This window comes from Schistocerca cancellata, chromosome 4 (genome assembly GCF_023864275.1).
Source record: "Schistocerca cancellata isolate TAMUIC-IGC-003103 chromosome 4, iqSchCanc2.1, whole genome shotgun sequence".
Lineage (NCBI taxonomy): Eukaryota > Metazoa > Arthropoda > Insecta > Orthoptera > Acrididae > Schistocerca > Schistocerca cancellata.
This window is the reverse complement of record NC_064629.1, coordinates 659543139-659562685: the sequence shown is the minus strand read 5'-3', so window position 1 is coordinate 659562685 and position 19547 is coordinate 659543139. Positions and strand designations below refer to the sequence as shown.

Here is a 19547-nt window from a genome sequence, read left to right as displayed (position 1 = left end):
GGTGTCGGCGGATTAATATGATATTGCAACAGCTGTCCTCATCAAGTACATCTTCAATGGATGGAAATCACAAATTCATTGATTTCTTCGAAACGGTTACTTTTGGGTCTGATACGTACAAGGTATAATTTCCTTATTTTCTTGTGTTCTAAAGATTCCATATGGTCCAAAACGGATCATCAGAAACTCTTTGATTTCTTCGATACGGTCTGATACACAATGTGATCAAAAGTATCCGGACACCCTAAAAAACATACGTTTTTTATAATACTTGTATTGTGCTGCCACCTACTGCCTGGTGCTCCATATGAGCGACCTCAGTAGTCACTAGACATTGAGAGAGAGCAGAATGGGTCGCTCCGCGGAACTCACGGACTTCGAACGTGGTCAGGTGATTGGGTGTGTCATACGTTTGTACGCGAGATTTCCACACACCTAAACATTTATAGGTCGACTGTTTCCGATGTGATCGTGAAGTGGAAACGTGAAGGGACACGTACAGCACAAAAGCGTGCAGGCCGACCTCGTCTGTTGACCGGCAGCGACCGCTGACAGACTATCCAGACCATCACGCAGAAATTCCAAACTACATCAGGATCCACTGCAAGTACTATGACTATTAGGCGGGAGGTGAGAAAACTTGGATTTCATGGTGGAGCGGCTGCCCATAAGGCACACAACACGCCGGTAAATGACAAACGATGCCTCGCTTGGTGTAAGGAGCTTTGTGAAGTAAACCCATGCATCGTAGTTATTTCTAGTTGCTCTCGACTAGTAAGCGCAATCTTGTCCTAATCGACGGGTCTCGGGCTGTGGCCTCTCCATGTGAGAAACAGATCACTGCCTGATGCTGCATAATGACGGCCATTGCATTAAAACTAGGTTGTAGACAGACATACATCCAAGAATTTCGATGCTTCCTACCGACAAACTGTTTGTAACCCTTACAGCTGCCCTTAGTTACTTGCAGCCGAAGATACTTCACCTTTTTCTGAAACGCGGAGAGATGGAATATTTAAGCATTTGTGCCATGAATCCGGGAAGCAGCCTGTTCCTGTTTCTTCTATAAATCAGGTTATAAACATCCGGCCATCTCGCTAGAACACTTTTGAGTATACCGTCCCTTTGAGAAACTGTTTCCACGACGCCTGCTTTTTGCAAACACTTTCTTGCTTCACGCCAGCCAAATCGTGTGTTTAGACAGAAATGTGACTGTCGCCATCGAACCTGCTTTCTGCAACGTTCTTTCAAAGCAATACAAATTAAAAGCTTACTGTAGGTGAGGCGGATCTGACTTGCGTAACTATCTTTCTTTACACAAGGTGTTGTTTAGCAGTAAAAATAAACGTAGCATTCACTGGATTCGTTTAAGTACACACAGAACAGTAGTTATGCTTCCTAAGGAAATTAGAAGCACCAATTTTCATTCGCGCCAACATCATCGTGCTAAAGTAAAGAAAATTATATTTGTAAGTTTTCTATCTCTATAAAACAGTAAAAAATGCAACGTATTTTTTTATATTGAATTGTAGCATCACGACATATGATGATGATATGTTTGTGTGGGTGCACAACAACACGATTAGTATAAGATGTAACTCCGATGAAAATCATATGTTTTTAAGAGTCAGAGTGTTGTTGTATACACAGAAACGTGGTAAAAAACCAAACACCATCCTACGTTTACAGATAGAACTACAATATGTAGATATACGATAAATTTTGAATAAATCTGCTAAATACATTTAAATAAGCCACACAGTTCCAAATAATGGAAAATCACAAAGCTCCAATAAAAATCCAACACGTGTTATCTATGCTTTGATATCATACAAAGCAAGCAAAATTGATCGTTCCTCAGTAGAAGTCGTATTTATAAAATTATTGAGGAGTCAACTGACTTCATTTCTGACGAATAATGCTTTCTTAACATAATGACGAGGAATTTTCACGCAGATTAACGCTATGAATTTGGCTGTAGTAATGTTGGTTCAAAAAATGGTTCAAATGGCTGTGAGCACTATAGGACTGAGGTCATCAGTCCCCTAGAACTTAGAATTACTTAAACCTAACTAACCTAAGGACATCACACACATCTATGCCCGAGGCAGGATTCGAGCCTGCGACCGTAGCGGTCGCGCGGTTCCAGACTGAAGTGCCTAGAACCGCTCGGCCACACCGGTCGGCTAGTAATGTTGGTACCAATTGTACATTTCCGACTGCACGACTCTGTACGGATACCACTTCACAAATAACACAGCTCGAAACAGCAGCGAAAATAAAGAAAAAAAACACTCACAGGTAAGGAGAAACTATTATGTCTTTCATGTGATAACTTTTTCCTCGCACGCAGATTACCCTGTTTAATTAAACTTAAATTGGCATGTTATTGCTGTGCGTAAGTGATTGTCAGTTGTTAAAAGACAATATTATTTCCAGTCACTGCCTTATTCTTTCCTTGAGGCAAATTCTTGGCTGGGCCGCTATCCCAGTCTCATAAAATCTCTTAACAAAAGCATAAAAGTGTACATAGCTTATTGACTGATGCACTCAGACTACCTTTAACCCCAACATAATTTTATTTACGAGTCTCACTCGTTTTTCGCGTACGAAATCTTTACTGGTACGTCAATATCTTTATTTATTTAGTCATCTGTTGCGACCCCAATAATGCTGCGCATTGCAGCACCCTTGCACCACAACTGTTAACACACAGTTCACTTTCCGCAGAAAGTTGTCCGATCTTATCGACCAGCTTACGAATGAAAAAAGATATCAGGAACCACAACAATGTCCGCCGCTCGTGGTCTCGCGGTAGCGTTCTCGCTTCCCGAGCACGGGGTCCCGGGTTCGATTCCCGGCGGGGTCAGGGATTTTCACCTGCCTCGAGATGACTGGGTGTTTGTGTTGTCCTCATCACTGCATCACCATCCAGGAAAGTGGCGAAATTGGACTGAGCAAAGATTGGATAATTGTACGGGCGCTGATAACCACGCCGTTGAGCGCCCCACAAACCAAACATCATCATCACCACAACAATACTGAATGCAGAAAGTATCTCGCTGCCACCGGGCATTGACTGAAGGCAGTGACTCTTCGTCCCCATTTCGCGGAGATTGCATTCTTTCAAAGCACAGCATGAGGTGTTGTAATATTCAAGCCATCGTGAAGTTCCTTATCACTAGCAAAATGATTCTTCCTCGGGATCTGTAGGATATGCATCCACATTTCAAACGCCTTCAGGCTGTTCACGGATGAGGTGTAATGTTCCAAGGTTTTACTCCATACAGCAGCACCGGTAAGCTGAAGATTGCGACTACATTTCTGAGACTTGATTTTTTTTTAAATTACAAGTACAATGGCAGTTATAGTTTTAATCTCTACGTCGTGATGCCATTTTTCTGATAGCCAGCACTGTATATAGTATTTGATCTTGCTGACTTTCTCGCGGCTGTTATCATTCAAGATGATGATCCCATTGGCTATTCTCTTCTAGTTAACGATTATTGTTTTCCTTTTGTGAATTGCTACTACTTCCAAACTCTTTGCTATTGATATTAATTCTGTATAGAAAAAGACAAAGCTTCCAGCGCGTATCACATCGTCGTTTGCCTAAAGAAAGTTGTTTCAACGTGTAACGTTGATATTGATTCCTTTGTCGACGCCATCCAGAGATTTTCGAAAAGTCTCAGAAAATAAGCAGAAGAGCGTCGAAAATTGTTCCACCACACGAATGGTGTCAGATGGAACGTATTATATGCACTCATAAGAACTAGGCTATTTAACGAGCTTCATATACAACACATGCAAAACGCCAATATGACAAATAGGTGGAGTGTTATACCTTGAGTATTGTATACCGAAGAACATTTGAAGTTTCCCAGTCGGTGTCCTATTCTAGTGAATGACTTCAGAATCACATGAAGGAGTGTGCACAACAGAGCACCATAAACAGCTTCCAGCATTTTCTACTGTTTTTGTTGTTGTGAGACATATGGCTGTGCTTTATGCAGCGTTTGTATATATTTTGAGTTCTGCACACTTAACTGCTGTATAGTATATTAATGCTATTTTGAAGCTATTGTTAATTCTTCAGTTTTGGAAGTTTATGGTTACTAAAATTCTACGTACAGTATGCTCAAACCTAGTTATATAACGTGGGGACAGTTAAGCTATGCTTCGTTGGTCGTGCACCGTCTTGTATCTTGAAAATGAAGGAGGTCTCCTAATATGGAACATGTGATGTTTGCAAATGACTTGAATTTCTTTAATGTCTTAACAGTTTTACTTGTCTTGTAAATTGAAGATTATATTAATTCCCAAAGGCTTCTATTTCAAAATGTGTTTAACTTGTAACTGGCTTTCGATAACATTTCTACTTAATTTGATTTCACTTACTCATTATTGGTTGATAGTAGAGAAATAATGTAACAGATAGAGTACTTAACACAGTATTGATCAGATTTTGATGACTGCAACATTTTTAAATTTCAGTAGAATATTTGTTCCATAATGTACATCACCTTGTCCCTCACATATACTTGGATCGATTTCTACCAAATTTGGCACAGAAGGAACAGGGCTCAAGAGGAACAGCAGTGTGGGATTTAAAATCTCCTAGCTCCAATAGGTACGGAGATACAGGCAAAACTTTTTTTTTTTAGCCACTGGCTTGTAGGCTGCCCTACATGACAAGCATGTCATATGGGAACAGTATTGGCCTGCCAAATGAACCTGCTTTGCAGGGCAGCCTGTGTGTCAAGAGCAAGAAACAGTTTACTGGGCCTGACAAGTAGGCTACCCTGCTTTGCATGGCAGCTTTACATCAGGGGCACATAAATGATTCTCAACCCCCCTGATGTGTAGCCAGCCCTGCATGACATGCTTATTGTGAGAACAATAGCAGCCTTCTTTACTGAAATGTATGCCAGTGACCATGGCTGCAGATAGGTTGAGGTGTCGGGGTTAATAGAGAAGGTAACAGAGAGAATGAGTGCAAGGAAGAAATGGACAGAGAGAGGGGAGGATGGAGAAATACATCAGGCAGGTGGAAGATGTAGAGGCGTAGTGGGCATGTGGAAAAGGAGGAGGGGAGGTAGAGGTGGAAAGAGAGGGTGAAGGAGGATGTGGTGAGGGGAGGAGGAAGATATGGTCATAGAGAGGGGGGAGCAAATGGATGAAGAGAGTGGGAGGAGAAGACGAAAAGACTCAGAGAGTGAGAAGGAGGATGTAGACAAGGGAGGTGGGAGGATGATGTGAAGAGATTGAGGGAGGAAGAGGTGGACAACAGAGAGAGTGAGTAGGGTTGTGTTGTATGCATGCGTTGAATGGATATGTGGACAAAGATGTGGGGAAAATACTAGTAAGAAAATATATCAAAATCCTGTTACAGGGCTGTCCAGAGGCGAAAGTCTTAAATGTTTTCCAAGGTACAACATTCTCCGCTACTTGAAAATGCTATAAGGCTGAAATTTTGCAACACTGCAAAGCATGAACTAAAAAATAGATGCAGGTTACAGTTGCAAGACACTTGGAACCTTGTTCGGGAAGATCACGGTTCAAATTCCAGTCTTGCCATCCAGATTTAAATTTCCCGTAAATTTTTGCGATTCGCTCAATGCCAATGTGGGGAAGATCCTTTGAATGGGCACAGTCGGTTATCTGCCCTCACCTGTTTCGATGCGAGCTTGTGCTCAGACTCCAATCATCTCGTCGCTGACGCTCCTTTCGTAGCGCCTACTACAGTTCTGACTAGTCGTGCCACGTAGTATTACACCGCAATAATACGCTTGTGAATGAAGATAAAAGCCTCGAGACGAGTGGCACGCCGTGCCGGAATATTCCCCGCAGGAAGCACGTCCCGACGCCTCTTAACCAGTCCGGCAGCTGTTTCTCTTGGCGCACGTTCGCGTTTATTCGCAGCAATTTAGTGCACGGCTATACTTAGCGTGCGAAAATTTAAGAGCGCTAAAGTGGGAGGCGTGGCTAGGAAGGCGTGGGAGGGCAGGTGGCTGTCGCGGAGCCGTGAAGCTGTCCGCCACAGCGCCAGCCCCGGACCCTTGCAGCTGTAAACAAACGTCGCCGTCCGCCACCGGCTGTTCATCTGCTTCGCCTGCAGTCGCAGACTTCTAAAATAGCGACAGCGCCACACTGTCTTGATGACTCATCTCTGCAGTGTTGCACAACTGTATTTGTAACGCACGTCGTGCAGCCTAAGACGAGCCTTCTGCGATGATTTCGAGGAAATGAACCAGATACCATTGTACGGATTCATCACAACATCTCTGGACTGGTCAGAAGAGCTCGTAGCAAACAGAAAACAGCGTAACGGAATAAATTCGCATTCTGCTACTACTCATTTGCAACAGATGAAAATTTATGCCGGACATCAATTATGTATCCATGCCTCGGCGGACTCAAATGGCGATATGATATTTGTCTCCACGTGCGGGAATCACGAATTGTGCGAGGTAGGATTGTACCCACGTGGCCTACGGAAGTTCGGATCAGTGCTGGAGGCGAGCCTGGATAGCTGAAATGGTAAAGGCGACTGCTCGTGACAAGCGGAAAATCCAGTTCCAGTTCTGGCCCAGCACGAATTTTCATGTATCGCTAACAGCTGGCGTCAGTTCATAGTCGCAGAATTAGAATCTATTTCTTAATGTTTACCGCTGCTTTAAACGTCAATAACAGTTTCTGTTCCATCAGACATGCATTCACGCCTGAAGGACATTGTATTGTGAAGCTACAGACACTGTATAAACACAGGCATTGTAACCGTCAAAGAAAACAGCGTGTCGTTCTTCACGGAAAGAAATCATCAGACATAATAAGTTACAACTTGAAATGAAATGATCGTATGGAACTATTGGTCAGGAAATCCCCGTCAGGGATAGTTCGGCTGCCTAGTGCAAGTCTTTCTTTTTGTCGCCACTTCGGCGACTTTCGCGTCGGTGATTGATGAAATGAAACGGTGACGACAACACAAACACCCAGCCCGACGCAGCCGGGAATCGAACCTGGGAATCCAGGAGCTAGCGGCAGCAATACAAACCAATTTCTTTTTCTTTTCTTTTTGTCATCTCTCTCTCGAACTGTCTCTTCGTCGTTTTTTGTCAGTGGTTTCGTGCGGATATCGCGTGATATCTTTCAGATTACGTAGCTTAGAACTTCACACAGTTTTTTTATTACATATGGTGTGCAGTCCCTGAGCGAACACGCTCAGCTACCGTGACAAAATGACCATGAGATGAGCACAGTTACACATTATTATGGCAGGTCAAGGAACTGAAAGCCGAATTACACTTCAAGATGACACAAATACATGACACTTTTTCTCAACATAGTCACCAAATCGCTGTAAACAAGTATCGGAACGTTCTACTAATCTTTCAGTTCAAATACGAGATAAATAGGCACCTCGGTCACGGAGCCATTGAAGAAGCGCTGTGTGAACGTCCTCGCCGTCGGAAAATGTCTTTCGTCCCAGATGTCCTTCCAGCTTGCCGAAAAGATGGAAATCTCACGATGCATCACCCACGTCTCTGCGGCCTTCGTCAAATTGTTGGCACCATTTTGCTACGGCTGGATTTGCTACGGTTGGATTTGGTCAATATATCACCAGAGTTTCACGGTAAATCTGTCACAATTTAGACGTTTTCCCCGCAAAAATCATACTGTCAGGAGTACTTTAACTATGGAGTACGTTTTCAATTGCCGTGTCATTTCACTCGCACGCTGTGATTCAGCTGTTATTCGAGCCGCAGCAGAATTGTAACTGCAGGAATCCCGGAACATCTACTCTCTTCCGACTATGCTCCATTATTGCTTCGCAATGGTCTTCCACAACATGTACAGGGGGAACATTAACAAATCCGACAAACTACAGGGACAGATTTCTGACAGGAAATGAAGGAAAAAAGGCCCAGTGAACACGTGCCCTGCAATGCATCGTTGCCACGGTAGATGGCGATGACGAATGACAGTTTCTCTGAGGACGTACCGTGTGTTACTTGTGTGTTGCAGGATGTGTGACTGACGCAGCGAACTGTAAGCAGCAGAATGGTCCGGTATTCACGTCGAGAAGAAGCCGAGATGGTGTTTGTGTACCGCCAAGCAGATGGAAACGGTCGAGAGGCAGCACGTTTATGCCAAAACACGTATCCTCCAGGCACTAACCACACCATACAACATTTCGAGCCGGTTTTGGGTGATTGTATGATCATGCGTCCTTTCAGACAAACGTATGCGCAGGGAGACGGCGGACTGTGCATACAGATTACTCGACTTGCGCCATAGGGTGGTGGGGTTTCGGATTCTGCTGAATAGGGCAGGAGTCCACCACATGCAGGAGGAGGCTACACGGGTAGCAGGAGCTGTGTGACATGGACTGAATGATTCTTTAGCTTAGAGGTTCTCGGGGAAATACAAAAAAGGCTTCTGTCTGAACGTAGATACGGAACCATCGGTATAACTGTTGCAAATTGTCGTAGCTGTTTCGGAAAAGTACCAGAGCTCCAAGTGCTAACAGAAAGCACTGATGCTCAAATCGTTATAGGCACTGAAAGCTGGCTAAACCCGGAGGTAAGTTCAGTCGAAGTTTTTTCGAAGAATGTAGTAGACCTGTGGCATAAGCAGGTTCAATATTTTCTGCGACTGTATGACACATATAAAGAAGAAACAACAGTTAAGATTACACAATTCAACACGAGTCATGATTTTGAGATACGTAACGATGCAGCCTACAAACGTGTGATATGGGATCGAAGTGTGCTGAAATTTTTTCTGGAGAGTCTAGCTCCACACATTTTGTATGAAAGTTCACAAAGTACCGGCAGTGATTGTTGAAGAATTATGAGAAACAAACTTCCGACCACACACATCGGAAACTTGATATTTATTCCAACGTGCCTGATTTTCTAGGACGGGAGAGTACAAAGTACATTAGGCTCCTCCAGCTGTAGCGATTGCTGTTTTCACTGTGGTCCCTAAGTATCTGCAGTTCTAATCACGTCTTGCCGATAAACTGTTCTAGCCATTCTTGGAGTTCGAATTCCTTCTGGATATTGCAATTCCCGCAAACGAAAGAGTTCATTCTTGCCCTGAACAGTGCTATGTCACTGTTTCAGCTGTTTTACAGTCACAGAATTCAATGCACCATATTAAATTGTTAAATAGCATACTGTACTACTATAACGATTTTATAAATAATTGCAACACTTACCTGGGATATGCCTCTCGTGCCGCGACTTCTTCAGCGTTGAATTCTGTAATAAAAAAGTTATTATAAATAGCAGCTGCTATTTTTGCGTGCTAAGAATGAAAAAGCATATAGTTCAACAATTTTTGTATGCGTGATATGCACAGTATTGTGATTATAACATATATATAAGATAAAAATTATCGTAAAAACTATAAGAATTTACACTACATGAATCTATTACGTTTTGGTTTTAAGAAAGTAGAGTGAAACAGCAAAATTAAAAAAAAATTAAAAAACATATTCCAAATGCCATAAAACACAGTCGATATCAAAGGCTCTTAAGAAGCAGAAAGGCTTGCATGCTTGAACGCACGTATCAGGAAACAAGAGGGGGGGGGGGGAGAAGTGATGGGGTAATACACGTGGCACGCTCACAGACACTATAATTACAGCGTTACTGAGACAGAAAGCACTCCATTCATTAGTCTGCTGATAATAATAGTAGAGTGAAAGCACACACAAAAAATAATTACGCTAATATATTCCAATTTATCAAAGCACATCGATGCAGCATAGCAAGAAACACAGTTGCAACACATGTTACACAGACTACTATGAAAATGGGTATTCAGATAGTAGATACTCCACGACACTGAAAGGACATTGAAAGACATTCAAATGGGTTAGGTTTCTCAGGTGGCCTATCTTACCTCCGCGCAAACACTCGTTAGCCTTAGGGGTGATTGTGTAACTTTATAATAAGACGTTAGATAGCTCTGGTAAATTTAACTGCAATGGCAGGGAATTTTGTCAGTTGGTTTCGATGTTCGTAATCGTTACTCTTGTATCTGTTTCAAACAAAGTTAGAACCAGATTTATCAGGCAGTTAACTGCAGCGACCATTTGCAGTGGCCATGTAAGAAGCTACTGAAGAACTAGAGTAAGAAACAAAAATAAAACCAGTTTGTGCTACTATTAAAGATTTTCATTTGAAGGGCTGAAGTATAAGATCTGTATTACGTAAAGTTCATGCTGGGTTTGCACTATTGCTGATGACAATTCCGCTTTTGGGCTAACAAATGTAAGCGTGACCATAGAGGCAATGGAGATTAAAACACTCCTGCTTAGCTCACATCATCACGACGGGGAATTTTGAAAAAGAAAATACACGATATCGTAATGCCAAACCGCTGAAAGGAATTGTACGAAGTAGCTACGACTGTAGGCTGACCAAACGAATGAAACGTAGCATATAGTGGAAAATAAACATTGGTGATTGCGATGAGCGCTGCCAGTATTGGCTCTTAACAAAACACACATCCAGAGCCACGTTTCAATGTAGTGTCGGAAAATGGCAGAACCATAACTGCAGATTACTATGCCTCATTCTTGAATCGTTTGAAAGATGAATCGAATCAAAAGTGACGTTTATTGGCACGTAGACACTGGACAACGCAGCATCCCACACTGCATTAGTCATAATGGGCAGTGTCATCCGCTGTAATCGAATTGTTTCCTCAACGACCCAATTTTCCTGTTCCACTGATTTCTTCCTGTTCTCCAGCATTCTGGCTTAATGGTAAGAAATTATCATAACATCAGGAAGTGATTCTTGTCCCTGAGCTTCACGCTGTGTTTGAGAAAACTTATTTTTCCATGCAGGGACCATATTGGAGACTCGCTTTAACGAAATTTCAGTTGAGGTTTTGATTCGTAAGGTAGTGTTACTGGATGACTTCTGAGAACACAATAGAATTAAAGTGTCGACACGAATATTTTTCAGAATATTGCGGTTAACAAAGTCAGCGTGAAGCCATTAACTATTTACAGTGTAGGTTTTATATTTACTATACTTTGTGGTAAAAAAGTAGAAAAGGCGCTGAAGGAGATGAAGAATAAGAAGGCATGTGGAATTTATGGTTTGCCAGCAGAACTGTTGAAGAGTCTGGGAAACAAGGCAAGAAAATAAATAGTCTACCTCTGTAACGAGATATATGACAAAGGGGAATGGCCTGAGGACTTCCTTGCAACAGTTATGATACCAATAGAGAAAAAGAGAAACACTAAAAAATGTGAAGAGCATCGGACCGTCAGTCTAATTTCTTATGCAGCTAAAGTCTTGCTGAGAGTGTTGAATAGAAGGCTGTATGGCAAGCTGGATGGAGGGATTGCAGAGGAGCAGTTCGGATTTAGAAGAGGAAAAGGAACAAGAGATGCTATTGGCCTGTTAAGAACTATAGGGGAAAGATATATGGAAAAAGGTAGAGAAATCTTTGCTGTTTTTATAAATTTAGAAAAGGCTTTTGACAGTGTTCAGTGGAACAAGCTGATGGATATTTTGTAGAGGAAAGGAGTGGATTCGAAAGACAGACGACTGATACAGAATCTATATTTACACCAGAGAGTAAGGATAAGAATGGGAAATGAAATGTCAGCAGGAAGCAACAGTGGACGAGATGTTAGACAAGGTAGTTGCTTTTCCCCACTGTTGTTTAACGCATACCTTGAAGAGATTATTGCGAAAGGCTTAGATGGGAAAAGAGGAATATGTATTGGTGGAAAGAGAATAGAATGTATAAGATTTGCTGATGCCATGGTATTAGAGGCAGAAGATGAGCGGACAATGAATAACATGCTGAAAGATCTGAATGAAGTTTGTGTGGAATATGGGATGCAAATAAACAAAGCAAAAACAAAGAGTATGGTCATCAAAACAAGACGCAGACTGTCCAACATTAAAATAGGACAATCTACCATTAGCCAAGTAAGTGCATTTAAACATCTTGGAAGCACAATAACTGAAGACTCGGGATGTCACCAGGAGGTGAAAACTCAAATTGCCATAGCGAAGGAGGCATTCAACAGAAAGAGGAGACTCTTATGTGGCAAATTAGACAAAGGTCTAAGGAAAAGGTTTGGCAAATGTTTTGTCTGGAGTGTGGCACTATATGGGGCGGAAACATGGACGCTGAGACGAGAGGGTGAAAAAAGGTTAGAAGCATTTGAGATGTGGATGTGGAGGAGAATGGAGAGAAAAAAGTTGAATGGAAAGAGTGAGTAATGAAAGAGTATTGGAAAGGGTTGGTGAGAGAAGATGTCTGCTGAAGGTTGTAAGAGAAAGAAAAAGAACTGGTTGGGACATTCATTGAGAAGGGAGTGCTTGCTAGCAGATGCTTGTTTGTGGGAGAAGACTGAGAGGAGATACAAGATGATAGACGACATAAAGGGAAGAGGAAATTATGCAGACCTGAAGAGGATGGCAGAAGACTGGACAGGCTGGAGAACTACCATGTGAAAACCCGCCTTTTGGCAGAACACTGATGATAATGATGTGGGAAGAGTATATAATTTACGATGTGTAATCATAAAAGCTATTTCTTTTTCTTTTAGTTGCTTGCAAATACGAGTGGCACATACGCCCTGTTCTCGTGCAAGTTATGGACGTAGGGTGGGGTAGAATGGAACTCATCTCGAAGAAGCTGTAACTGTATTACAAAATTTGTTATATACTTCATAAACAAATCGTCTTTTGGCGATCTGAATTAATAATATTTTCTCTGGCTTGCGGCTGCGTCAATCTCTTACGTTCCACTAAGTCGGTGTTACGTGGTAGTGGAATGCCCTGTCATTGACAGCCTCGTCCTTATATAGACGTGATTCATACTTGACAAACTTGGACTCCATTATGGGCATCGCTAAGTGCATAATCTACAGACCAGAGAGTAGACTGAGTCTCAGTTAGCAATTTTACAGTTACACTGGCTTTTGACTTCGGCGTACTTCAATGCAGTAACCTACAACGGAGGAACGTAATGCTATAAATTGACAAAGAAGAAATTAAAAACAAACATATTAACAGCTTCAGAATATACATGATCGATGGTTGTAAGGTTATGAAGCTGCATAGTGGTAAAGAAAACATGTTGTTGTGGTGGTCTTCAGTCCTGAAACTGGTTTGATGCAGCTCTCCATGTTACTCTATCCTGTGAAAGCCTCTTCATCTCCCAGTACCTACTGCAGCCTACATCCTTCTGAATCTGCCTAGTGTATTCATCTCTTGGTCTCCCTCTACGAGTTTTACCCTCCACCCTGCCCTCCAGTACTAAATTGGTGATCCCTTGATGCCTCAGAACATGTCCTACCAACCCATCCCTTCTTCTAGTCAAGTTGTGTCACAAACTCCTCTTCTCCCCAATTCTATTCAATACCTCCTCATTAGTTATGTGATCTACCCAACTAATCTTCAGCATTCTTCTGTAGCACCACATTTCGAAAGCTTCTATTCTCTTGTTGTCTAAACTATTTATCGTCCACGTTTCACTTCCATACATGGCTACACTCCATACAAATACTTTCAGAAACGACTTCCTGACACTTAAATCAATACTCGATGTTAACAAATTTCTCTTCTTCAGAAACGCTTTCCTTGCCATTGCCAGTCTACATTTTATACCCGCAGCATCACCCGACTTAATTCGACTACATTCCATTATCCTCGTTTTGCTTTTGTTGATGTTCATCTTATACCCTCCTTTCAAGACACTGTCCATTCCGTTCAACTGCTCTTCCAAGTCCTTTGCTGTCTGACAGAATTACAATGTCATAGGCGAACCTCAAAGTTTTTATTTCTTCTCCATGGATTTTAATACCTACTACGAACTTTTCTTTCATTTCCTTTACTGCTTGCTCAATATACAGATTGAATAACATCGGGGAGAGGCTACAACCCTGTCTCACTCCCTTCCCAACCACTGCTTCCCTTACGTGCCCCTGGACTCTTATAACTGCCATCTGGTTTCTGTACAATTTGTAAACAGACTTTCACTCCCTGTATTTTACCCCTGCCACCTTCAGAATTTGAAAGAGAGTATTCCAGTCAGCATTGCCAAAAGCTTTTTCTTAAGTATACAAATGCTAGAAACGTAGGTGTGCCTTTCCTTAGTCTATTTTCTTAGATAAGTCGTAGGGTCAGTATTGCCTCACGTGTTCCAACATTTCTACGGAATCCAAACTGATCTTCCCCGAGGTCGGCTTCTACCAGTTTTTCCATTCGTCTGTAAAGAATTCGCGTTAGTATTTTGCAGCTGTGACTTATTAAACTGATAGTTCGGTAATTTTCACATCTGTCAACACCTGCTTTCTTTGGGATTGGAATTACTATATTCTTCTTGAAGTTTGAGGGAATTTCGCCTGTCTCATACATCTTGCTCACCAGATGGTAGACTTTTGTCAGGACTGGGTCTTCCAAGGCTGTCAGTAGTTCTAATGGTATGTTGTCTACTACCGGGGCCTTGTTTCGACTTAGCCCTTTCAGTGCTCTGTCAAACTCTTCACGCAGTATCATATCTCCCATTTCATCTTCATCTACCTCCTCTTCCATTTCCATAATATTGTCCTCAAGAACGTCGCCCCTGTATAGACCCTCTATATACTCCTTCCACCTTTCTGCTTTCCCTTCTTTGCTTAGAACTGGGTTAGAAAGCATACCAACAGGAAATAATGCAAGTCAGAACACTTAATAACAGCGGCGAACATCTGACAATCAGTTCATATCTCAGTAATACTTTCCAGACGCACTGAACAACGAGAGAAACCAGCGTCATTTACCAAAGCTAAATACTGATCAAAACAACGCTACGTGGGAGAGAGTCGTAGGTGATTCCTACGCATCCTGTGGCACTGTAAAGGTGAGAGGCCATCACAGCACTGAAGGAAACAGAAAACTATGAGGTACAATGATGGTCTAGAAGACATACCATCACGATGATTCCTGAAAAAGAAATGGAAAGGTAGCGTGATTTTCATACCACCGTGCTTCAAAGAGTTAACAAGGAGGTCTATGCCCTCTCAGATAAAATACAGAATCCGTAATGTGATCTTCCAGCTGAATAAATTCTTATTATCGGTGTAAATTAAGTGTTAGAGGTAGCTCCTCCAGCAATGGTGGCAGCGCGGACGCCTTACCTGGGAGCCAGCGAGCAGCGGCGCGGAGGAGCACTTGGTGGCGGAAGCCGACAGCGGGCCCGGAGCCACCTGCAACGCACACATCTTCATTTTACTCCAGCATACCGTCTCACTTACACCTCTCATCTGTCTGCGAGCGCTTAGGGCAACTGCTCGATAGGGATGTTACGATATGACTGTTACGATTACTTATCGACATTCTTATTCCGAATCAATGGTTCAGGTATCGTTATCGAGTATTAGGTAACTTCATCGTATCTTAAGGAATACTGTAATATCGGTGTCAAAATTAGTGAATGGTATAGGAAAAATAATAATCTTTCATTAATAACTGAATGAGAGATAAAATCTATGCAATACTTACACTACTGGCCATTAAAATTGCGACACCACGAAGGTGCTACAGACGCGAAATTTAACCGACAGGAAGAAGATGCTGTGATATGCAAATTATTAGCTTTTCAGAGCATTCACACAAGGTTGGCGCCGGTGGTGACACCTACAACGTGCTGACATGAGGAAAGTTTCCAACCGATTTCTCATACACAAACAGCAGTTGACCGGCGTTGCCTGGTGAAATGTTGTTGTGATGCGTCGTGTAAGGAGGAGAAATGCGTACCATCATCGTTTCCGACTTCGATAAAGGTCGGATTGTAACCTATCGCGATTGCGGTTTATCGTGTCGCGACATTGCTGCTCGCGTTGGTCGAGATCCAATGACTGTTAGCAGAATATGGACTCGGTGGGTTCAGGAGGGTAATACGGAACGCCGTGCTGGATCCCAACGGCCTCGTGTCACTAGCAGTCGACATGACAGGCATCTTATCCGCATGGCTGTAACGGACCGTGCAGCCACATCTCGATCCCTGAGTCAACAGATGCGGGGTTTGCAGCAGCATGAACTATCAGCTCGGAGACCACGGCTGCGGTTACCCTTGACGCTGCATCACAGACAGGAGGGCCTGCGATGGTGTACTCAACGACGAACCTTGGTGTACGAATGACAAAACGTAATTTTTTCGTATGAATCCAGGTTCTGTTTACAGCATCATGATGGTCGCATCCGTGTTTGGCGACATCGCGGTGAACGCACATTGGAAGCGTAAATTCGTCATCGCCATACTGGCGTATCACCCTGCGTGATGGTATGGGGTGCCATTGGTTATTCGTCTCGGTCACCTCTTGTTCGCACTGACGGCACTCTGAACGGTGGTCGTTACATTTCAGATGTGTTACGACCCGTGGCTCTACCCGTCATTCGATCCCTGCGAAACCCTACATTTCAGCAGGATAATGCACGACCGCATGTTGTTGGTCCTGTACAGGCATTTCTGGATACGGAAAATGTTCGACTGCTGCCCTGACCAGCACATTCTCCAGATCTCTCACCAATTGGAAACGTCTGGTCAATGGTGGCCGAGCAACTGGCTCGTCACAATACGCCAGTCACTACTCTTGGTGAACTGTGGTATCGTGTTGAAGCTGCACGGGCAGCTGTACCTGTACACGCCACCCGAGCTCTGTTTGACTCAATGCCCAGGCGTATCAAGGCCGTTATTACGGCCGGAGGTGGTTGTTCTGGGTACTGATTTCTCAGGATCAATGCAGCCAAATTGCGTGAAAATTAATCACATGTCAGTTCTCGTATAATATATTTTTCCAATGAATACCCGTTTATCATCTGCATTTCTTCTTGGTGTAGCAATTTTAATGGCCAGTAGTGTACATAGTATACAGAAAACGTAAGTGCATTAGTTGAAACTACATACTATCTACCATCTGTAACGAAGATATCGGATTTTAGCAACATATACCCACAATATTAAGAATTTATCCACTACTTCTGGAATTGTTGGAGTATTCACATATCTGTGAACTTAATACAGGTAAAGAAATGAATTAATAACTTACAAGAACTGTGTTTTTGGGAACGTTTTCCTGCTCAGAGTAACTAAGGAAATGGAAACCTTAGACCCTATCTTTATGTCTCAGTAATGTATTTTATCTGGAAACAGTTCTTCTAATGAATCTAAGAAATAAATTGTTTTAAACACATTTCATTTTTGCGACGTACGTTAGGAGTTCGTCCATCTAGTGACCTACACCATTTCACAAGGGTGACTCCCAACTAGTTTACCGAAATTTGATGCTTAAGTCCACTGTATCAAACAAGAGTGTACAATACACTGTAAGAAATTCTGCAGCCAGCACAAGTTTTCTTGAAATGATTTTATTATACCATTACTAGTTTCGGGTCTGAGCCCATCGTCAGATGGTAGCGTTGACTTTTTGCAGGTTTTACATGTATGTCTTCCTGAAAAGCACTGCTTCTCATATTGTAGGACAGAGGTCTGATTTCTTTTACAATCCACACTGATCAATGAAATGATCTAATCACAAGATGCCTCATGCCTTTGCGATATGATGTGATGTTCTGTCCCAATGAAAATACTAATTTCGTCAACAATACATATGAAATGCACAGGAAACAGCGAGTAACTTAAGTCTAAATGAAGCACATTTATTTGTCTGTCCAGAAACTCTTTCTGTTTGCACTGAGCTCTTATTTCATTACGTAACCAATACTGTTCACACTTTATCTTTGCTAGCTGTGCACTTTTACTATTATTCTTGATGTTCACTTTGATATGCTTTGAAAGCACTTTTTCAGCTGGACACCTTCTGTTAAATGCTATAGCAAGTATTATTTTCATTAGCTGGAGCTTGCACTTTCTGAAGTTATGCACGGTTCTCTTTATCTGGTGGGGTAATAACGACATTATTTTATGCGGTTTTGTTGAAGAACACCGCAGCCGTTTTCGTACATTCCACTGTAGGAAACACAAGAACCAGCTAAAAGTTTTCTTGAAATGATTTTATTATACCATTACTAATTTCGTGCCTGAACCCATCGTCAGATGCAAGTTTTACATTTATGTCTTCCTGGAAAGCCCTCCTTTACATATTATGGGATTCAGGTTTGATTTTCTTTTACAGCCCATACTGATCAATGAACCTAGGGGAAAATTTCTTCGTCTACGCCGGTATGTGTAACCACTTGTGATATAATTACATTTATTTGCTGTCTTTCGTATTTAATAGATCGACTGCGTGTACAAACTCAATGAGTGATTGACTCCAGCAGACTGGAATGTAATTTGCTCATAAACTAAATTAACGTAATATTTCAGTTACATTTCGATAGCACGAAACGTAGTTCTGACAACGCAATAGCTTTAGCTCCTAAATTTCTGATTTTTTATTTGAAGCCAGACACACTAATTGCATTTACTCGTAAACAACTGTCAATTTATATCCAATATATGCGTCCAGTTCTATGTTTATCGTAGTACAAAATAAATAATTCAAAAATTTATTGGATGACAGGACAAACAGTTCACTCTGACATAATAGGATTGGATGGGGCTGTTTCGTTTCTTTGATCCGTCACACGTGGTATGTGGTGCTTGGAATAGGTCGTATTGCGCCATTCTGATTATGTAACACAGCAGACCGATTGATCTAGTATAGACGACGCAGAGTGTCAAAGTATCTCGCTGCAGACAATAGATATTCAGTCCCAGGCTCCGCTTTCAAGCAAAAAATAAGAATGTTAATACGTAAAACTGCAACCAGTCACTTTTTTGAATAATTATTTTTTATTCTATGAACCGGTTTTCGAGCCTTTTCAGGTTCATCTTCAGATGGTTTCAGGCAGTTATATAATTATTTCTAGCATAATGCCGGGTGCTGCGTTGCGACGGTATGGGCGGCTTTTTACCGTTAGTGTCCGTCTGTCTGCTTCCATTTTGATGGCTAGTTGGTATATCACTTCACACATATTTTCAAAATCTATGTTAATTTATACTGTGACAGCAAAACATTGCCAGTATCCAGCATGTGCTGTACAACTGTTACAAGCAACGACCACCAGAGAGCATTACCGTTGATCGTGTTTGGTGTTGTTACCAGGTGTGGTAGGGTATATAAGCAGCGCGAACAGCGTCAGATGTTGAGTAATCACTGTCAAGGACGAGGGGATTCTGTTTACTCGTGTGAGACAGCGTTATTAACATCTGAGAGGTTTTTCGAAGAGGCCTCATTGTGGTTCTCGATTTGGCCGGCTGTACGAATCGTGCAGTATCCACATTTGTGAGGCATTCGGATGTAACAGTAACCGGACCTTGGGATGCATGGAAACGTGAGGGCAGGAACACTCGCCATCAAGGTTCGGTTCGACCACGTGTGGCTACCACATATCGCCGTATTGTGCACCAAGTACATCTTAGCCGTTTCACATCTCCGCCTGCCATCTGAGAACAAGTAATGGACTCCCTACAATTTCTGTGCCTTCTTGCACCATTGGTTGGAGATTAGCAGC

The 19547-nt window shown here is 42.3% G+C and overlaps 1 protein-coding gene across 1 annotated transcript in view; it reads right to left on the bottom strand.

Moving 5' to 3' along the window:
- LOC126184369 (stAR-related lipid transfer protein 13) overlaps nt 1-19547 on the bottom strand; it is a 681898-nt gene that overhangs the window by 547839 nt on the left and 114512 nt on the right. The window contains exons 5-6 of the mRNA XM_049926754.1: nt 15167-15235; nt 9224-9266 (exon numbers count right to left, since the gene is read on the bottom strand). Of these exons, the coding sequence (XP_049782711.1) occupies nt 9224-9266; nt 15167-15235 (112 nt within the window). The remainder of the gene's footprint in view (nt 1-9223; nt 9267-15166; nt 15236-19547) is intronic.